Genomic DNA, 19346 nt, shown 5'->3' with positions numbered 1-19346 from the left:
CCAAAATGGGTGCCCGTTCAGAATGGGTTAATGTACACGGCAGCCAGAGGCCCTCCCTATCTGTAGGCACGCTTTGATTTAGGTCCATATAGCAGGGGACGTCACTGTCATGGCACATTTTCAAGTGACAGTCCTGTTCGGATGGGGAGAAAACTAGGGACAAAATAATTGAGTTCAGGCAGGCTTCCGCTTTCTTTAGCAATGATAAAGGCTAGACTTATTATTATATCACAATATTCCCAATATAGTACCATCTTCTCGCTCATGTGTTTGTCCAATTCGGATATTATTCTGTATGCGTTACTGCCCGGCATAGCATCTTAGTGCTGAAGCGAAGCAAAGTCGCCTTTTCTCTTCAAAGTGTCTGCCTACTCCTATCTGAAGACGGACGGCTTTTCAAAGGGCAACAACGTACGTCCGGTCATCATAATGGGGCCTGTCTCACAGTAAAAGGCTTCGCTGGCAGCAAGCCATGCAGTGCTGCAACCATGGGCTCCACTGAGACTCGCTTCTCACAAAGCCACACAAGTGACCTTTTGGCCCTTGAGCACAGCACCAGATATTGAGCGAGACTCTCCGGAGGATTAAACTCATCTAAAGGCAAAAAAAAAAGAATTCTCAGCCCCAGTGTTGTGGCTTTCACACGTCTCCCTATTGTACGGCCGTAATTCACTTTCTCCGTGATTGATTTACAGTGTTTTGTCAGGACAAGGGGAGGATTGGGAGGATTCATTTGGTGATTTTTTTTTCCTGCAGTCTCTCGGCACAATGGTGTATACGGACACCTTGCTCTCAAGGTTCCTGTGAAGTCTTACATCTATGCTTTGAACAGACAGGTCACTGACGTTGTCTCGGCAGAATGTCTTTCGCGCGTCAAAGACCCAGAACAGAATAACAGTGAGTCTTTTATCCTGTGGACGGTGTGGAATTTTGAAGAACCACACTGCTATTTTCTGCTGAAACAGTTTTTTTTTTTTAATTAAGTACAGTAGCTGTAGAGGAGTTTGTGTTGCTGACAGCAATGCTCAGTGTTTGTCTAACAGAAACATTTCCATATGAGCTACAGTATAGCTTCCATGGAATTATTAATATTTCCATATGAGCTACTATAGCTTCCATGGAATTATTAATTCATGATTTCACTTTATTTCACAGCTTCGGTTCAATCACTGAATTCAGCCGTCTGTTATTTCTCAATGACCGAACGCTGAACTCAATAACGGAACGCTGTTTAATCAAAGACTCAAGCTCATATCAATCTGTGTTGCTTGATATTTGCCGCATTCCAACATGGTAACCACCGTAAACAAACACACAATGACATTTACAGTTAAATTGTACACGAGAATGTTTTTGAAAACATTTGAGGTGACAAATAGACAAGATTCATATTTGACCAACACTGTACCTACCAACCTACCTACCAGAGTTTTATGAGCCAGACATTAACCCATTTTGACCTGAGATCAGATTCTAAAAATGTCTTCTACATCCAGTTTTCTGAAAAAGCTATGTTTCTATGTCAGTGGTTCTTCGATTTTTCAAAAATAGCAGACCTACGTACAAGCTCGTAGCGCGCCACTCGGTGGCGTGCTATGAGGGAACACCAAAAGGGGTTCCCGCCCCAAAATGGGTTAAGACTAAGAGCAATCAAATTGTTGTTACTTTTGAGCCAATGTATTCATTTCTTTATTAAGTATAACTAACTGTGTAATCCGTGGGATACTCAATCAGATATAAATCAACCCTGTCAGGGTTTATTTCTCAGTAATGGCCGGCTCCTGGTTGATAATCCTTTGCATATTTTTTGCTCTTCCATGAGTCATCACACAAGTATGTGATTCATCTTGGGACACATAGACTTTGACTCCTTCACTCTTAACCAATTCTGACCGGGCACCCATTTTGGTGTTGGCATCATGTTATGCTTTAGCTATTGAAAAATAGCAGATCTAAAAGCTCATATCGCGCCACCGAGTGGCGCGATATGAGCTTGTAGGTCTGCTATTTTTGAAAAATCGAAGAACGACTGACATTTTTTAGAATCTGATCTCAGGTCAGAATGGGTTAAGCACTGTCATGAAGTGTGCGAGGCCATGTGGCTTTTATCCGTTCTTTGAAAGTTTTTCCCTGGTAGAGACATCTGTTTACAGGTGACCTAAGCTATCAGATTTAAAGGGGGGGGCGCTTCCGGCGGGATCACAGCTTCTGCCGCGACCTTTAGCCCCCGCGCGGGCACACACACACACATGTGTCATCCGCGGGGTCAGTTTATTGGACAGAGAGACCCAGCGTCTGTGTTACATATCGCAGGGATTAGCACGATCACATATGACAGGTTCCTGGTCCTTAACCAGGCTGACGGGCTCTGGCTTTCTTCCACTATGTCTGCTTGTGGTTGAGGAGGGGGGTTCCTCGAGTGGCCTGCAAGATGACTGTGTTGTTTGGTGCTGTTTTCAGATTATCCCATTCTGACCTGAGATCAGATTCATACGAGGTTTCCACTGGACACACACTGGTCTGATTAAACCCATTCTGACCTGAGATCAGATTCTAAAAAAATGTCAGTCGTTCTTCGATTTTTCAAAAATAGCAGACCTACAAGCTCGTATCGCGCCACTCGGTGGCGCGATATGAGCTTGTAGATCTGCTATTTTTCAATAGCTAAAGCATAACATGATGCCGACACCAAAATGGGTGCCCGTTCAGAATGGGTTATACACAGTCAAATCCTCAGTGTAACTCTGTGAGTGTACGAATGTACCAAATTTGTACACTCTCAGCGTTGCAAATGGGTAAATTAAGTAATGGGTAAATTAAATTTAGTACCCCTGCTCTCTTCAGTTGTCATTTTGTCCCTGCAGAGGAAATCAATTTAACCAAGTATTGCGGTAATTGCCTGTGACAAAGGGTCGGTTTGAGCTCATAGAGAGAAAGACAATGCCATGCATTTGTCTTTTTGTGCAAAGTTTCTTAGCAATGCTTGTTCAAGTATAAAAAAGATGGGGGATTTCGTCCAGGATTTCATGTCTTTGGACACTCAACCATTAACATGTTGGAGCCCTATTCCTTGTCTCTGGGTTCCTTACAACTCCAAGTATTTCCAAAAGTTCTCACAGAAGCTCTCACAAAATTCACCGTAGCCACCATTACGATCATGAAGTTACAGGTTTTAAACGTTCCTACTCGTGACACTTCCCGTCAAGAGTTGGAAAGTCAAAAAGTTGTCATCAATTTGATAAATGTAGCTCAGAGTTGGCATGCCCCCGCTGGCCCTTCAGTCACCTAGCCCATTCTGACCTGAGATCAGATTCATACGAGGTTTCCGCCGGACACACACTGGTCTGACGAACCCATTCTGACCTGAGATCAGATTCTAAAAATGTCAGTCGCTCTTCGATTTAAAAAAAATAGCAGACCTACAAGCTCGTATCGCGCCACTCGGTGGCGCGATATGAGCTTGTAGATCTGCTATTTTTAAATAGCTAAAGCATAACTTGATGCTGACACCAAAATGGGTGCCCGGTCAGAATGGGCTAGACTGGCACTCTGCTCACGCTCTGTGTGAAAGGGGCATTGATGGCTGCGATAATGACTTTACTCTGCTGGGAGCCACATAACCTCAAATGCCTTTATGTCCTCTTGTGCCCATATTCCCCCGTGTGTGTGTGTGTGTGTGTGTGTGTGTGTGTGTGTGTGTGTGAGGGTGTGCGTGTGTGTGTGTGTGTGTGCGTGTGCGTGTGTGTGTGATGAATCTTTGCCCTACTTAGATACAGTGTCACACAAAAGTAGCACACGTTTATATATGCACACATTTTCACGATTTCTGAATAGCCAATGTATAAAATGATGCTTTTTTAGCTAAGAATCTAAAATGACACGGATGCTTTCTTTCCTGGTCTTAATTATTTATTTATTTAATTTTTTTAACATTTCAAAATGAACCACAGTCGCAGCTGGTGTCAACAGGCTAAGAAGGTACTCTAATGCAGGGCTTCCCAGCCTTTCTATTGTCACGGACCGGCTGACAGTTCATTAGCCCATTCTGACCTGAGATCAGATTCATACGAGGTTCCGCCGGACACACACTGGTCCTGATGAACCCATTCTGACCTGAGATCAGATTCTAAAAATGTCAGTCGTTCTTCGATTTTTTTCAAAAATAGCAGACCTACAAGCTCGTATCGCGCCACTCGGTGGCGCGATATGAGCTTGTAGATCTGCTATTTTTAAATAGCTAAAGCATAACATGATGCTGACACCAAAATGGGTGCCCGGTCAGAATGGGTTAGAGTCTAATGAACAGACAAGAATTTAGGCTTTTATTATATTATCAGCCGATGTGTCTGATTTAGTCTGTATGGTTCTCTAGTCCAGTGGTTTTCAACCATTTTCATTTCAAGGCCCATTATTTATTTGGCATTTGAGCCATGGACCAGCATTTGATGTCCACAATTCCATGCTGTATTGAAACGCTATATAAATATCAATTTGACATTGTTCTAATTGTGTAGAGTTAAAGATCTATAAGGGGTCCATTTGGTTACCAACTTTCCATCCTTTACCTGGGGACCACCTGGAACCCCCTCAAGGACCACTGTTGGTCCCCGGACCACTGGTTGAAAACCACTGCTCTAGTCTAAACGGAAAGCAGAAGGATGCCATTTGTCAGCTCCTTGCAACAAAACAGTTTTAAAATGTCACACCAATGCAACTCCTTTGCATGGCGAATCAGTGGTGTGGTTTGGGCCTTTGTTGTGGCTGTCATTAGTCAAACTTCTACATTGTCATTGGCATATTGCTGAGACACACTGAGCGATATGACTTCAAATCAATATCGATAATTCAAACTTTTGACTCGAATACAATGTTTAAAAAGAAACAATGAACATAGCCGATCTACAAGCACACAATGCATCGTGTTGTGAGCTTGTAGATCAGCTATTTTTGTATGCCACCATTGTGCGACGAAGTATAATGCAGGTTTACAGGCGCTGATGGGAGATTTAATTAGGGCCTGCATGAGACTCACAGAAAACATTGTGCCGGGTTGTTTTGGGCCAAATGAGGCCAGCTCACTGCCCTCAAACTGCAGTACATGCCAGAATGTGTGGAACTCTACGATAGGAACACAGTGTTGCCAGTCAATGACTCTAATGAACAGTGCTACACACAACCACAACAATGGAATGCAGTGTTTGTTTGTTTTTTTCGCTCATCATGGATGTGATAAAAAATAAATCTCTAAACCTGGTGTCCTTAGTTATTATAGGCTAAGAAATGTTCAAAAGTTTATTTTTTTATTTGAACCTATAAGATAGGGCTTAAGTGGTTAATATTGTCACGTTATAATATTGTGTGCCACTTTTGTATTATTGTAAATACTGTATCTTTCTACTGTTGCAAAGCTTGCATTGCATTTTTTTGACCAAAGACCCTTGAACTGGCCCTGGCCGCCGTGGCCGGTGGCAGCGTGAATTCTAGTGAGAGTCGGGTAAAGGATCGTTTGTCCAGTAGTGTATCATGAGATGTTACATGGAAAGGACCCATGCTTTATTTAACCCATTCTGAACGGGCACCCATTTTGGTGTTGGCATCATGTTATGCTTTAGCTATTGAAAAATAGCAGATCTACAAGCTCATATCGCGCCACCGAGTGGCGCGATACGAGCTTGTAGGTCTGCTATTTTTGAAAAATCTAAGACACTTTTAGAATCTGATCTCAGGTCAGAATGGGTTAATAATGAAACTGTCAGGATGTAATACACATTTTTAGAATCTGATCTCAGGTCAGAATGGGTTAAACTGTCGAGGGGCTGTCGTACACGATACAGAGATGTGTAGCAGGTGAATGATATCTGGCCGGGGGGGAGGGGAGATCTTTGTTCATTGTTATGAATAATACATCATGGGCACATATCTGTGATTCATATTGCTGCCGGCCTCAGGGCATGCCTGCTTTTTGCCGAGGCCCCTGGGCTGTGTGCGTATATATCTGGGTTGCTTTGTGTGGCATCAACAACACATTTCATCAATTCATGCCCGTGAGTAGAATTATTAGACTTTTTAAGAACTTCATCCCTAGGCCATTTTATGTCTACGCTGATAGAACCAGGTCACCTGTTCATAATGGACCCCTCACATTCATCCCTCTGATGCCCCCCACCCTCTCTTCTCTCGCCCCTTCTCTCCCCAGTAACCGACTAGCCCCCAGCAACCACGACCGGATACAGAGGCTGAGGCACGAGTTCCAGCAGGCCCAGACTGGTCCCGAAGACCCCGACGACCGCAGGAGGACGTACAGCTTCGAGCAGCCCTGGGTGAGTGTCTGAGGTCCTCAGCCTCCTCATGTACGGAGTCTACCAATCAAAGTTCACTCCGCGGCCCGAGAGAGGAACGCTTATGCTAACGTGCCGGCTAGAGGCTGGCCAAGCAGGAACAAGTCAGTGCTAACCAAGAAGGTGTTAGCACGCTAGCCGGCTATACCCGGACCGGCGGAGTAAAAAACATCAACTAACTTCTTTCCGCGCTAGCCCCAAGAAGCATGCTAAAGTGTTAGCATGCGACCTGTGGCTGAGCTGGAGGGGAGCTAACCGATCACTAACCCACTACCAACAGCCACGAACAAGACTGAGGTTAATGTCTGTGTTCTCCTCCACGGATTCCCATTAACCTGAGGCCTTTCAAGGCTATACCTTTGCTAACTTTAACCAACTTCACTCTCAACGTCCATCCATCTGCATGCAGGAGCGCATACCATGACTAACCCCACCCACCTTGTCACCCATCTATCTATCTGTCTGTCTGTCCATCACTCACTCCTGCTGGACACGCCTTCCGTCTCCTGGACCAATGGACTGTCAGTGGGATTCATCCTAATTTGAGGAAGTGTTTTGTTTCTGTGATGTGGGTGGAGTGGGGTGGTGGGCCTAAAGATTTAAAGGAATAGTTCACCCAAAAGACAAATCCTATCAATTACTCACCAATTCAAGCCTTGACTTGGTTTTGTCTTGAATTCTTTTAGTTTTTGTCGCATTCCTGGGCCAATAATCCAATATTTGATGAGCTGTAGGATGGTAAAACTATATCTCTGCTGTCTGAAAGAAACCACCTAACTCCAAAATGGTCATTTTTCAGGAAATGAAAAAAACATCCAGTTCAAGTGGAGTTAAGAGGTTTTTGTTGAAGCACTTTTTAATTATTTTGGTGATTGGTTCAATATTTTTTTAACGAAGACACAAACATAAATGGTGTTCAATAGCACTGATTTAAAAAAGATGTCTACACGGGTGGAGTTAGCTGGTTTGGCAGATAGTTTGAGGATCCAAGCACTTTCTAATACTTTCCATTGGTTCACTTTTTTTAACCAACACATAGACGTAAGGGGTGTTCAATCAACTTCAACTTCAAATTTATTTTTCCTTTCGGAAACTTATTTTCTGCAGTGGTAAAAGACGACAAGAAATCACAACACATACAAACAGTGCATACAATAGCATTGATTTATGGATAAATAATAATAATAATAATAAATGGAGTTAGGTGGTTTCTTCCGGACAACAAGATAAGTATTATACTCTCTCTGCTGTAGGGCAGAAACCAGCTATGTCCAAAATATACACTTTTCAGGAAATGATTTTTTTTAAATAAATAAACAAAAATAAATAAATAATACATACATAAAATAAATAAACACAATACTGTCTCATAAAAGTTGGTACGGTGACATTATACATTGTCAGATACTTGAATACATGTGTCATCATTAACTAAAAAACAACAACCCATTGTAATCACTGATGGGTCTACTGATGATCCAGGTTTTAAATGTGATATTTCTCTTGTTAAGTAATTGGTCTCCTATTAACTTCAAATATTGGATTGTTGGCTTGAGAAAGGTGGCAAAAACATGTTCATGAATGCAAGGCTTCATGGGGTGAGAAATTGATAGAAAAAAATATATTGTTTTGGGTGAACTATTGCTTTAAATTGGTTATTAACTGTGCCTTTTTGTGAGTTTAAAGTTAGGATCATGTGGCATTTTAAGGGCTGTTTTTATTTCATTTCACTCTTGATCTGCTGCGAAGGGGGCTTAATTAGTGTGTTCTGAAGCAATGAGAGGGCAATAGTAAGAAGTGAACAAATTTTGAATGCCTTCAACGTTTTAGCTGATGAAACGGGTCGACATATTTTTAGCACGCCATTCCATGTAACATACGTACGCTCCCTTATTCCACGTGCTTGGCACCTTAAGTGTACTTGATTTTACATTTTCATGAACAATAATGAACGTGTAATTAATGTAAGAGCAGTCATCTGCGGCACATTGAAAGGACTCTTTGTAGATGTAGCGTTTTCTAACTAATGGTAGCAGCTGTTTCTCACTATGTGTAGTATCTGGCCTCTCTCAGCAAAAGTGTATTTATTCCGTTGCATTATGATGTTGTCTTTGTGGACTGTTTGGTCTTATCTACAAGTATGAGGTCATTTTTACAAACACAGCTGTGTCCTTTGTACATCTCTTCATCGTTGTACTTGAACAATTTTACTACTGTAGCGTCTAGACGACACTGGCCTCTCAAATGCAGCTTTTCTTTGCCTGATCTTTTTATGTTATGCAATGGGAACCTTTTGGGTCCATGTGATATTTACCATTTTATGGGAATTTGTCTGATAAAAACATGAGCATGTGAACAGAAAACGAATCACTTCTGCTGGTTTTTATTTTTTATCATTGATGAACCCAATAAAAAAAAATGCTTTGTCTTGTTTTTTGTGTGCGTTTGGCAACGTTAACCCACGAGAAAATAGGCGATCTTACAGGCTCACAATGCGTCGCGAGTCGCACGACCCACTGTGAGCTTGTAGATCTGTTATTTTCCGTGCGTGACATGGCAACCGAGTGTAGGCTAAATCGGGCATTAAGGGTCCACATTCCACGCCAGCATTGCACGCACAACACGGTACAGTGTGGGAAAGGACCTCTCCTCTCTCTCATGAATAGCAGAGCATTGCTCCCAATTAAAGCCAGAGACAATGCCCGCGGCATCACGGAGCTTTACTCTAGGCATTGTTTCGCTCTCCTCGTGGTCACGGAATGCATGTTCCCACGACGGCAGGCAAGCGCACCACCGGGTAACATGACCCACGGATGAACCAGGGCTTTAACCCGTTCTGACCTGAGATCAGATTCATACGAGGTTTCCGCCGGACACACACTGGTCTGATGAACCCATTCTGACCTGAGATCAGATTCTAAAAATGTCAGTCGCTCTTCGATTTTTCAAAAAATAGCAGACCTACAAGCTCGTATCGCGCCACTCGGTGGCGCGATATGAGCTTGTAGATCTGCTATTTTTCAATAGCTAAAGCATAACATGATGCCGACACCAAAATGGGTGCCCGGTCAGAATGGGTTAACCCGTTTTGGGCGGGAACCCATGTTGGTGTTTTAAGCATTATGTAATACTTTAGCTATTGAAAAATAGCAGATCTACGTACAAGCTCGTAGGTCTGCTATTTTTGAAAAGCCGTGAAAATGTGGCGCAAATCTTTGAATATATATTTCAGAACGTACATTTTTAACTAGAATATTGGCTTCTGGGGGGGTCCCTGGAACTACATATTTTGAGATGGGGGGTCCGTGGCCCAATAGAGATAATTCTGGGGGTCCTTGACATGAAAAAGGTTGAGCACCAACTGACATAGAAACATGGGTTCTTCAGATTTTTCTTTGGATTTTGAAGCCTTTTTTTTTATCGACCTCAGTCCAAAATGGGTTAAACAGGTGGTTTCAAGATTTCAAAACGTAGCCGTATGAACCCATATCATCCCTATTCTGGGGAGCGAACATTGACGTTGTGAAGCTTATACGGCTCCGCTATTCTCCGCAAGGAGATTTAGAACGAAAATACTAGGCACATCAGGTCCACAAACTCTCCATCCTGTTGTCATCTGCGACTTCAATCCAAAGGGACAGTGTAAACTTTGGTTCCCTCAAAGCCCTTCTCTAATGTTTATCCCATTCTGAACGGGCACCCATTTTGGTGTCAGCATCATGTTATGCTTTAGCTATTTAAAAATAGCAGATCTACAAGCTCATATCGCGCCACCGAGTGGCGCGATACGAGCTTGTAGGTCTGCTATTTTTGAAAAATCGAAGAGCGACTGACATTTTTAGAATCTGATCTCAGGTCAGAATGGCTTCATCAGACCAGTGTGTGTCCGGCGGAAACCTCGTATGAATCTGATCTCAGGTCAGAATGGGTTATACACTGTGGCTCACAGGCGCACCACAACGGGGTGAAAACAGTAATTGCATGTCGTTAGGCTTCCACCCAATAAGGCCACTAGCTGCACTACGGCGATGGGTACCGTATGGTAAACAGAAACCCCTCTTTGAAATTCAATTACTTCTCTCTCTCTCCTCCTCCTGGCATATATTACATTGCGTTGCCTCATCTGAGTGATGCGGTGGTGGTGTGCACGTGAAGGAGCCAGTGTCCTTGTTCTTAATTTCCCCTCAACTGCCCCACTTTCATCCCGAGGAGAGACGCACGCGCACGCACACACACACACACACACACACACATGCACACGCACATATATATATGGAATAGTACTTTCAATCACATATTCTTTATGCATTTCCATAAATGCTGCGTGACCTACAAAGTGGTGTCTGGAGTGTGTGATCCAAGCTAGTATCAAAGAGGCCATGTGTGTCATTTGATGATATATTTTCAGAGCAAACTATAGTAATATAAATGGTATACATAAATAAATAAATATATAGTTGCCAAAGATAAGATGCTTTTGAACTAGAAATGCTATTCGGTCATGCTATGCGTGTGTATCTGTAAATATTTGTATCATGGGTGGCTGCAATGCAAATCATGTTGATCGCTAACCCCCCCCCCAGCAACAGTGCTATTACCATTCCCACTGGGCTACATAGGAAATGGATCCACTAAACCCTGCCACTGTTGTGCGCCATGTTCTACCCAGTGAGCTGATGCGCCCACAAATAAGCCTGTGAACAAAGTACAGGCATATGGAAGCTCTATGCATATTTACACATAACCTTCAGGCCAAGGCTTTGATGCCTCCACCGCGGGCCAGCCGAACCAGTCTTATTATACCTCTGATGAAGTACATTTTAGCCTGTCAGGAGCTCTTAACGCCGGCCTGCAATTTCTGCCCTCTGTGAGTCATTTTGGTAATTACCTCTTTTCTCATGATGTTGTTTTGTTAGCTGTCCCTGTTCAGCCACATGCCCCCCCTCTCTCTCTCTCTCCCGTTAACACCATTGCCAGATTCTGCGGGAGAAATAAGCAACCAGATCTCTGAACCCAAAAGACTGTAGGATATAATATGAGCATGTCAAATCTAAATACAACCTTCATACCTATATGAATAGCTATTTTCAAAACAAATCTTGATTATTATTTATTTTATTTTTTAATAAAATACTGTGCTTGTATTGTACACGCCTCCCTGGCCTGTGTGTGTGTGTGTGTGTCGCTGCTCAACTTGGACGCGTACACATACATACATAGGGACACACATAGCTACGCAATGGAGTGGCTGCACCACTCAAAAGTCTGAAATATATTACGACACAAATCTTGTATGGTGGGTCCTGGCACAAAATATTTTCAGATGGGGGTCCATGGGACAAATAAATAATTAGCCTACTTTGAGGGTTCCTTGACCAGAAAATATTTGAAAAACACTCGTTTAAACAGCATTTAGCAAGCAATGAACCGCAAACCAATATTTCCAAACAACTTTACAGAAGAAATAAGGCCAAAGTCACTTATAATAGGCAGACATGGCAACACTGTCCGTTAACTCAATATCTCACCTCCTGGAGGCTTGGAGGGAACCTCTCTTTTATTCCTCAACTGTAGTTTGGGGAGCAGCAGCCGAGCATTGTGGGTAGTGCGGTCTAATTCCATCAGGATGACTGATGCCCGCTCTCCCGGCAAACATTGTTGCCGGTCTTTTATTGAGCTCATTTATACCTGGGTGAGAATAGGGAGGTTATAGTCACAGTGAGGCTGTGGGGCAGTTTAGAAAGAGCTCTTATATTGCCGCCTGTATTTTACCGTTACGTTTTAATACCCCCACATTATCTGGATTTCTTTAGGGTGTTTTTTCTCTCTCTCTCTCTCTCTCTCTCTCTCTCTGTCCCATGTTCTTGAGACTATTCCACATCCCCTAAAACCCACTAAAGGGATTTGTCTCCCCATCATATTGAAACTGTAATTCAGCCAGGGGGCAATTTGTCGTTTTGGTTATGGAATCCTTTCATCAGCAAATAATACGTTGGCTGTCGGGTAGAAACCTTGTATGTCCAAACGCTTATGTATTTAACAAAACCCATAAATAACATAAGTTCATCAACATCAACTATTCTACTATTCAACATCGACTATTTTCACTCCTTTTGTGGAGTGAAAATCTGCAAAAATGTATTTATGGAGATAAGAGGTTTCTGCCCGACATCGACCAATAGTTAGGCGGGCTCATGCCCTCCCCAGCCCCAGACCCAGACCAATAGTTAGGCGGGCTCATGCCCTCCCCAGCCCCAGCCGCCTTGCCAGCCTGTCTCCATGACAACAGAGCGGACAGGCAGTGCCAATCAATCCCAGAGACAGTTGTCCACTGGCTTCATTTTGTTTAATGGGAATGTGTCCCTCTTCTCCAAGCATCTTTAATCGTTTTATGACCCTCCCACGCAAACACACTCACACGGGCGGGTGCGCGCACACACACACACACACACACACACACACACACTGCTCCCTGCACACGCTCCCCGCACAAAACACAATGCAGTAATAAAAGTAATTTGGTTGGCTTTGTGTTACGACTGATCCACACTATAATTATAATTATTACACACCCACCCATGTTAATGCACTGAACATGATCTGAACAAAACAATGTGCATGTCAGCGTGCGCGCATGGTGGGCAAAGCTAAATGGGTGAAGTGTGTGTGTGTGTGTGTGTGTGTGTGTGTGTGTGTGTGTGTGTGTGTGTGTGTGTGTGTGTGTGTGTGTGTGTGTGTGTGTGTGTGTGTGTGTGTGTGTGTGTGTGTGTGCGCGCCATTGCTACTATGTATGCATGTGGAAATGGAAGAGCATTCCAGGTGTCTCTTTGTGTGCGTGTGTGTGGGTGTATACACACACACACACACACATACGCTCGCTCAGGCCTTAATGACCTGTCTGGGTGGGACATTATACCCAGAGCAGAGGGTCTAAAGGAGGTCCCAGTGCCGGCAGGACAGATCTCTGTGTCCTTCATTAACACCCACTAACATCCATCACCTCTCATAATCATCATAACACCCACTCTGAGTCCCCAGCATGGTCCTTCCCTCCGCCTCTCCACCTCCTGTACACCGCCTTCACCTCCTCCACCCTCTGTCCGTGTCTCATCCTCCCCAATCTGACCCGTGAGGAGGGGACAAGGACAGAGTCTGTCTGCCTAACACCTGGTAAGTCTCTGTGTCTTTGGGCTGGGGAGGGGCGATCACTTACATACACTCCTTTCCGATGTCCGAGGTTTTCTTCGGAAAAGGGAGGTGATTTAACTTCAAGTTGACGTCGTCCAAGCGTCGGAAAAGACGGCACTCTTTCTTCTGAACCTGCATGTGTACACCTCCAGATGTCTAGACCAGTGGCTCCCAAACTGTTCAGGACAAGGTCCAAAAGATTAGACCCAAACTAGTGAATATAGCAGATCTAAGAGCTTGTAGATCGGCTATTTTCACTACTTCTTAATTTATTTATGGAATTTGTTTTAAAATGTATAAAATAACTACAGTTTAACTAACTAAGTTTTGGAAACAGTGGTCTAGACTTGGAAGGAGTTATGTATTATTATGCCTTTAGTATAGGCCTATAAGACAGCCAGTTGAATCCTAACAATGTGGATGCATTTTGATCAAAGATGCCTCAGCTTTTCGTTGTGTGACTATTATACATATTTGCTTCATGAGACTTGAGGGTCTTTCAAATTGATCCACTCTCTGAAGACAGGGTAACTGTAAACCTGTAAAAACAACCCCCAACCCATAAAGTTTACACCTCCTAAAGAGGTTTTTTACACAATTGTTTTGCCACCCCAGCATCTACAGTTTATATGGTGTGTAAGGTTTAATGATAGGTGTGTGATGTGATGATGATAAAAAATATTATAGCACGTCCAGAATTCTACAGTAGATAATCGCCGTACCAATAATTGTATTTGAATTCCTGCCAGATCATCCAAACATTTGCACTTAGTGCTCAGCAAAACAGATTGATTTCCCTGTTAAAATCCACTTGGATCGAGCCAAGGAGTGGAGGAAAGTTCAAGTTAGATTTTTTCAAGCCTTGACAGAAGTGAGAGATATGGATTGTTGTAAAACGTGCAACAGCTCAATATTACCAAAGTGGTCACAATCAGTGAGCATATCGTCGTTGCAGTCGGGGAGAAACCTTGTGTATCCATATTTCAACTCTTTAGGTTTTGTTCATGAAAAAGGAAGAAACTCCTGCACGCGGTCTACAAATGCAGTAGAAGAATGTATTATTAAGGGAATAGCAATGTTTCGGTCTTATTCGACCTTCAGCAGGCTATCTTTATCAAGGTCGAATAAGACAGAAACGTTGCTGTTCCCTTCATAAAATGTTCTACTGCATTTGACGACAGTGTGCGGGAGTTTGTTCCTTTATTCAGTATGTCAGGGCTCCTGGCTGTCCTACGCACCTGTCGCCTGTATGTGTGCAAAAAGCCTTGCTTTTTATTTGTTTATGTTTAGTTTGTAAATGAATTGTTATAAGCGTGTTGCGCAAAAATAGTGAAAGTAGCAGATCTACAAGCTCACAGCGTGTCGCATCGCGACACGCTGGGAGCTTGTAGATCGGCTATTTTCACTATCTTAAAATGTTTTTAAAACAATATTAAGAATGCATGTGTTTGGACATACGAGGATTCCACCCGACACTAACGATGTACACAAAGTGTGCAATCAATGCTAATGGTATTTCCCCTCCTGTTGAATCAATAAAGTAATGTTGCATTCCAACATACTTACTACTTAATATTTGATACACTTTGCTGCTGGCATCGTCCTACAGCGAGTCAGTAAACCATAATTATGACTGATCAATATCTTAACCGATTTAATTGGCTCTAATCATTCGTAATGATGACAAGTATGTGATAAATTTACGATGCTGTTGCTTAACCCTGTGATGTAGTCCGCGATCTCAGCCATTCGTGATTATGACTGATCCATCCATTTGACTATGTCCACAGCAGTGGTGGATGTACTTAAGTACTATTTTGTGGTATTTGTACTTAAATATAAAAAATGTGTTCAATACTTTACACGTCTACTCTACTAGATCGCAGAGATAAAATGTTAACTTTTTTCTCCACTACAATTACTTTAAAACTTTAGTGACAAGTTTGATATTAATATTAAAAAAAAAACATACCTCAACCAGTTGAGCACAAAATGTAAAACGTTTGTACTGTAACTATAATTATATTCTACTTTGACCTAAGTAAAACTCAGTGCTTCTTCCGCCATTGGTTTTGGTATCCCAAAAATGTCCGGTGTCAACCAAAACTGTAAACAAACGCGGGCGACGTGTTTCTGCAGGTAAATCCCATGATGCACCACACTACTCCATTCCACCGTTATCATACCATTGAATGGGGCCAGTATGGCCACTATACTCCAGTGGTTGATAATGGCTGCTATAGAGGTAAACCATGTGTAAAACAAAATCTTTGTTTTACGTAAACACAGGGAAAAGTTCCATTCTCCGCTGAAACATGATCATCGGATACTATGATTATACTAGGGATGAAGATCTTTTCAAAATAGTGTACAGGAAGTTTTTAAATTGTGTTTTTATGTGGCCACACCCACCAGTTCATTAAGTATACCTGGTTCCACCCACCTGAACTTAAGCCTCGCCCGCGGCTGTCTTGTATGATAATGGGGGAGGGGTTAGGGTTATGATGTCACTCAAATGGTGCACGTTTGATCGGGCCTTTTGACTCAAAAATGCTTTCAGCTTTCAGGAAGAAACCAAAAATACACAGGGAAGACATCATTTAATATTCTAACGACAACACCTGGGGTAAATGTTAACTCCATAGACACGTACAAAACAGAAAAAGTGAAATAGAAATCATGGCATTCCATCTTTAACCCATTCTGACCGGGCACCCATTTTGGTGTCGGCATCATGTTATGCTTTAGCTATTGAAAAATAGCAGATCTACAAGCTCATATCGCGCCACCGAGTGGCGCGATACGAGCTTGTAGGTCTGCTATTTTTGAAAAATCGAAGAGCGACTGACATTTTTTAGAATCTGATCTCAGGTCAGAATGGGTCAATCAGGACCAGTGTGTGTCCGGCGGAAACCTCGTATGAATCTGATCTCAGGTCAGAATGAGTTAACTCACGCCAACCCATGGTGTTTCCCAGGCCAACAGCGCGGGCGTCAGCAGCAGTAACGGTGCAGCTGGCGCCGGCTACAGCAGCCAGCCTGGACGCCACTCTGTGTCCGTGGAGGTGCAGATGCAGCGGCAACGGCAGGAGGAGAGAGACTCGTTCGCCCAGGCCCAGAGGCAGTACAGCTCCTTACCACGGTGAGTACAGCTGTGTGTGTGTGTGTGTGTGTGTGTGTGTGGTTGACTACTACTTCTGTTGGGGCTGATGCTCTCTGGCTGTTTGAAAGGTGATTGATGGATAAGAACTGACTACTTGATAAGCAGGTTAGGTTCAGAGGCTAGCAAGGTCGTTTTCTATGTGACGTGACGCAGTAGTGTGTGTGCGTGTGTGCGTGCGTGCGTGCGCGTGTGTCTGTCTGTCTGTCTCTCCGTCCGTGTTTGCGCGAGTGCATGCATGAGCTCTTCTAGGTGGACATGCATTCTTCCATGTGCGTGTGGACCAGCGTGCGTGTCCGTCACAGAAATGCATTCGATTTGGGGGTGGGGGATATCACAGTTCACATATCCATGCACACTTGATAGATCTATTGGGTTCTGGATGCATAATACTAACTATACAGTATGATTGGTATGCATTGGGGGAAGGGAAGCGCATTTACAGTATACACTTTATATATGCGTGTGTGTGTGTGTGTGTGTGTGTGCGCGCGCGCGTGTGTCGTGTGTGCGCGCGTGCGTGTGCAAGTCTGTATGCTGCGTGTGTCTGATCTATGCCTGTTTGAGGTGGTAATGGCCTTGTCTCATGACATCATGGATGAATCTATGTCAACATACATCCAACCACGTGATGTCTGGTCACATTTAGACCACAACTCACACACATGCACACACACACACACACACACACACACACATGCACACACACACACACACACACACACACACACACACACACACACACACACACGCGCGGCACAGCAGTGAAACCACAGGCTGGTCAGATCATATTACACTCTTCCATGGATCTGACATGATCGCTCTCATCTCCCATCATGCAATTCCTTTTGATCCTCATGATGTGTCTGTGTGTCGTTGCTTCCAGGAAGTTCAAGTGTCTTTGTGCATTTGTCAGTTGGGCTACTTTAGTTGTGTACTTTGTTTGGGTACGTGCACTTTTGGATACTTGGACACTACACTATGTAATTCAAAGACAAATATTGACTCATACACACTAGGGAGGGAAAAAGTTAAATTATGAATAAACCACTTAAACACACACACACACACACACACACACACACACACACACACACACACACACACACACACACACACACACACACACACACACACACACACACACACACACACACAGTGTACCTATCACCATCACACACAGCACACACAGCCAAAGTGTATTAACAACTAATATTTCACCACAGTAGTAATTGTACTGTCTGTCGACCGCAGACTGCTTCCTTGATAAATATTGCAGGCGGCTTTTGTTGAAACATTAATGAGCTCTCGTCTCTCTCTCTCAAGCACCCGGAACATCCAATGTCCTCTAAATTCATATCACTTCCATTTGTGTACTGCATGAACAAGACAGCTCATTGTTTTAGCGAGAAGACTTTGGGGAGAAATATCCACAATCGCTAATGGTTTTAAAAGTCCTTAATGATCCGCAGCATCAGTCAGATTTAAATGGGACACTGTTCGACCTGTTGGTCTTCCTCAGCGTTTCTGATCATTAAAGATTCTTAAATACGCTATTAGCGACATTTAGCGGATATTTCTTCTGCTGTGTACATTGACAAGTGTCTGCACCCAGTTAGAGGACTATACCCCTTTGAACAACACTATTGTTTAAAGGTTTTATGATATTCATTTTCATTTATTTTTCTTTTTCGTTTTTCTTTTAGGTTTTATGACCTCGATTTCACCCAAAAAACCTGAACTTTGAACATTCAGTGTATTTTCTGTGGTCTGAAGTTTTCTTTGGGGTTTTTGGGGCCTTTTGAGCTACAATGAAAACAGGCAACACAGTGAAACAGTGACATCTGCTGGCAAATCCCATTGACATATATGGGATTTGCAGTAAGTGATGTCACTTACTGCCGGCAAATCAGAGCACCTGTTTGAGCCAGAAAACCCCAGATCACAGAAAATCTACTGAATGTTAAAAGTTCATGTTTTTTGGGTGCAATTGAGATTAGAAAACCTAAAAAAAAACAAGAACAATTCCAAAACCTTTTTTTTAATGTCACAATCCCTTTAATCATTTCAGAATCAGATTCGACACAGCACCACCTCACTACTCCAGCGTCTGATAAATGCTGGTATGTTTGGTTATGTAAACAAACATACTTTACGTTTAACTCCGGGAGGCTAGCTTAGTGTAACATGGCGCCTCATGAGGAAAGACAGACAGAACAGCTGGAGAGCTTAGATGAACACAGTGGAGCAGGGTGGGAACAGAGTGGCTTACGATGAGCAAATAAGTGTGTTGCTCAAGGACAACCACTGTCATCGCTGGCTGCTGAGGGAATTTAACTTTGGACTTTTTCATCTAAAAGTCTACATCAGTTCTCAAAGTGTGGTCCAGGTCATTTGGCAAAAGATCATTTTAAATGCTGGATATTCAAACAATGGGGGGGAAAAGGGTGTTTGAACTGCTAAATCTGCCCTGCCCCAACATTCAGTTGTAATATCACTCTGTCGTTTGACATTTAACACTTCCTACACTGTCGACATGGGCCTTTCCATTCCGCTGCCTGTAGGGTCACCTTTTAAAGTAATTGATATATAATTATAAGTAAAAAGATCACACTTGTGTTAAGTGAGGGGTGCTCTTATCACCATACATCACATTCCATG

General features: G+C 43.0%; 1 protein-coding gene across 1 annotated transcript in view; it reads left to right on the top strand.

The window, feature by feature from the left end:
* Nucleotides 1–19346, top strand: part of LOC310871485 (partitioning defective 3 homolog) — a 309024-nt gene that overhangs the window by 281551 nt on the left and 8127 nt on the right. Inside the window, 2 exon segments of the mRNA XM_083783040.1 lie at nucleotides 6197–6320; nucleotides 16504–16667. Coding sequence (XP_083639166.1) covers nucleotides 6197–6320; nucleotides 16504–16667 — 288 coding nt within the window.

Source organism: Protomyctophum parallelum, assembly GCF_964188405.1.
Source record: "Protomyctophum parallelum genome assembly, chromosome: 14".
NCBI lineage: Eukaryota > Metazoa > Chordata > Actinopteri > Myctophiformes > Myctophidae > Protomyctophum > Protomyctophum parallelum.
This window is presented reverse-complemented; position numbering and strand designations above follow the sequence as displayed.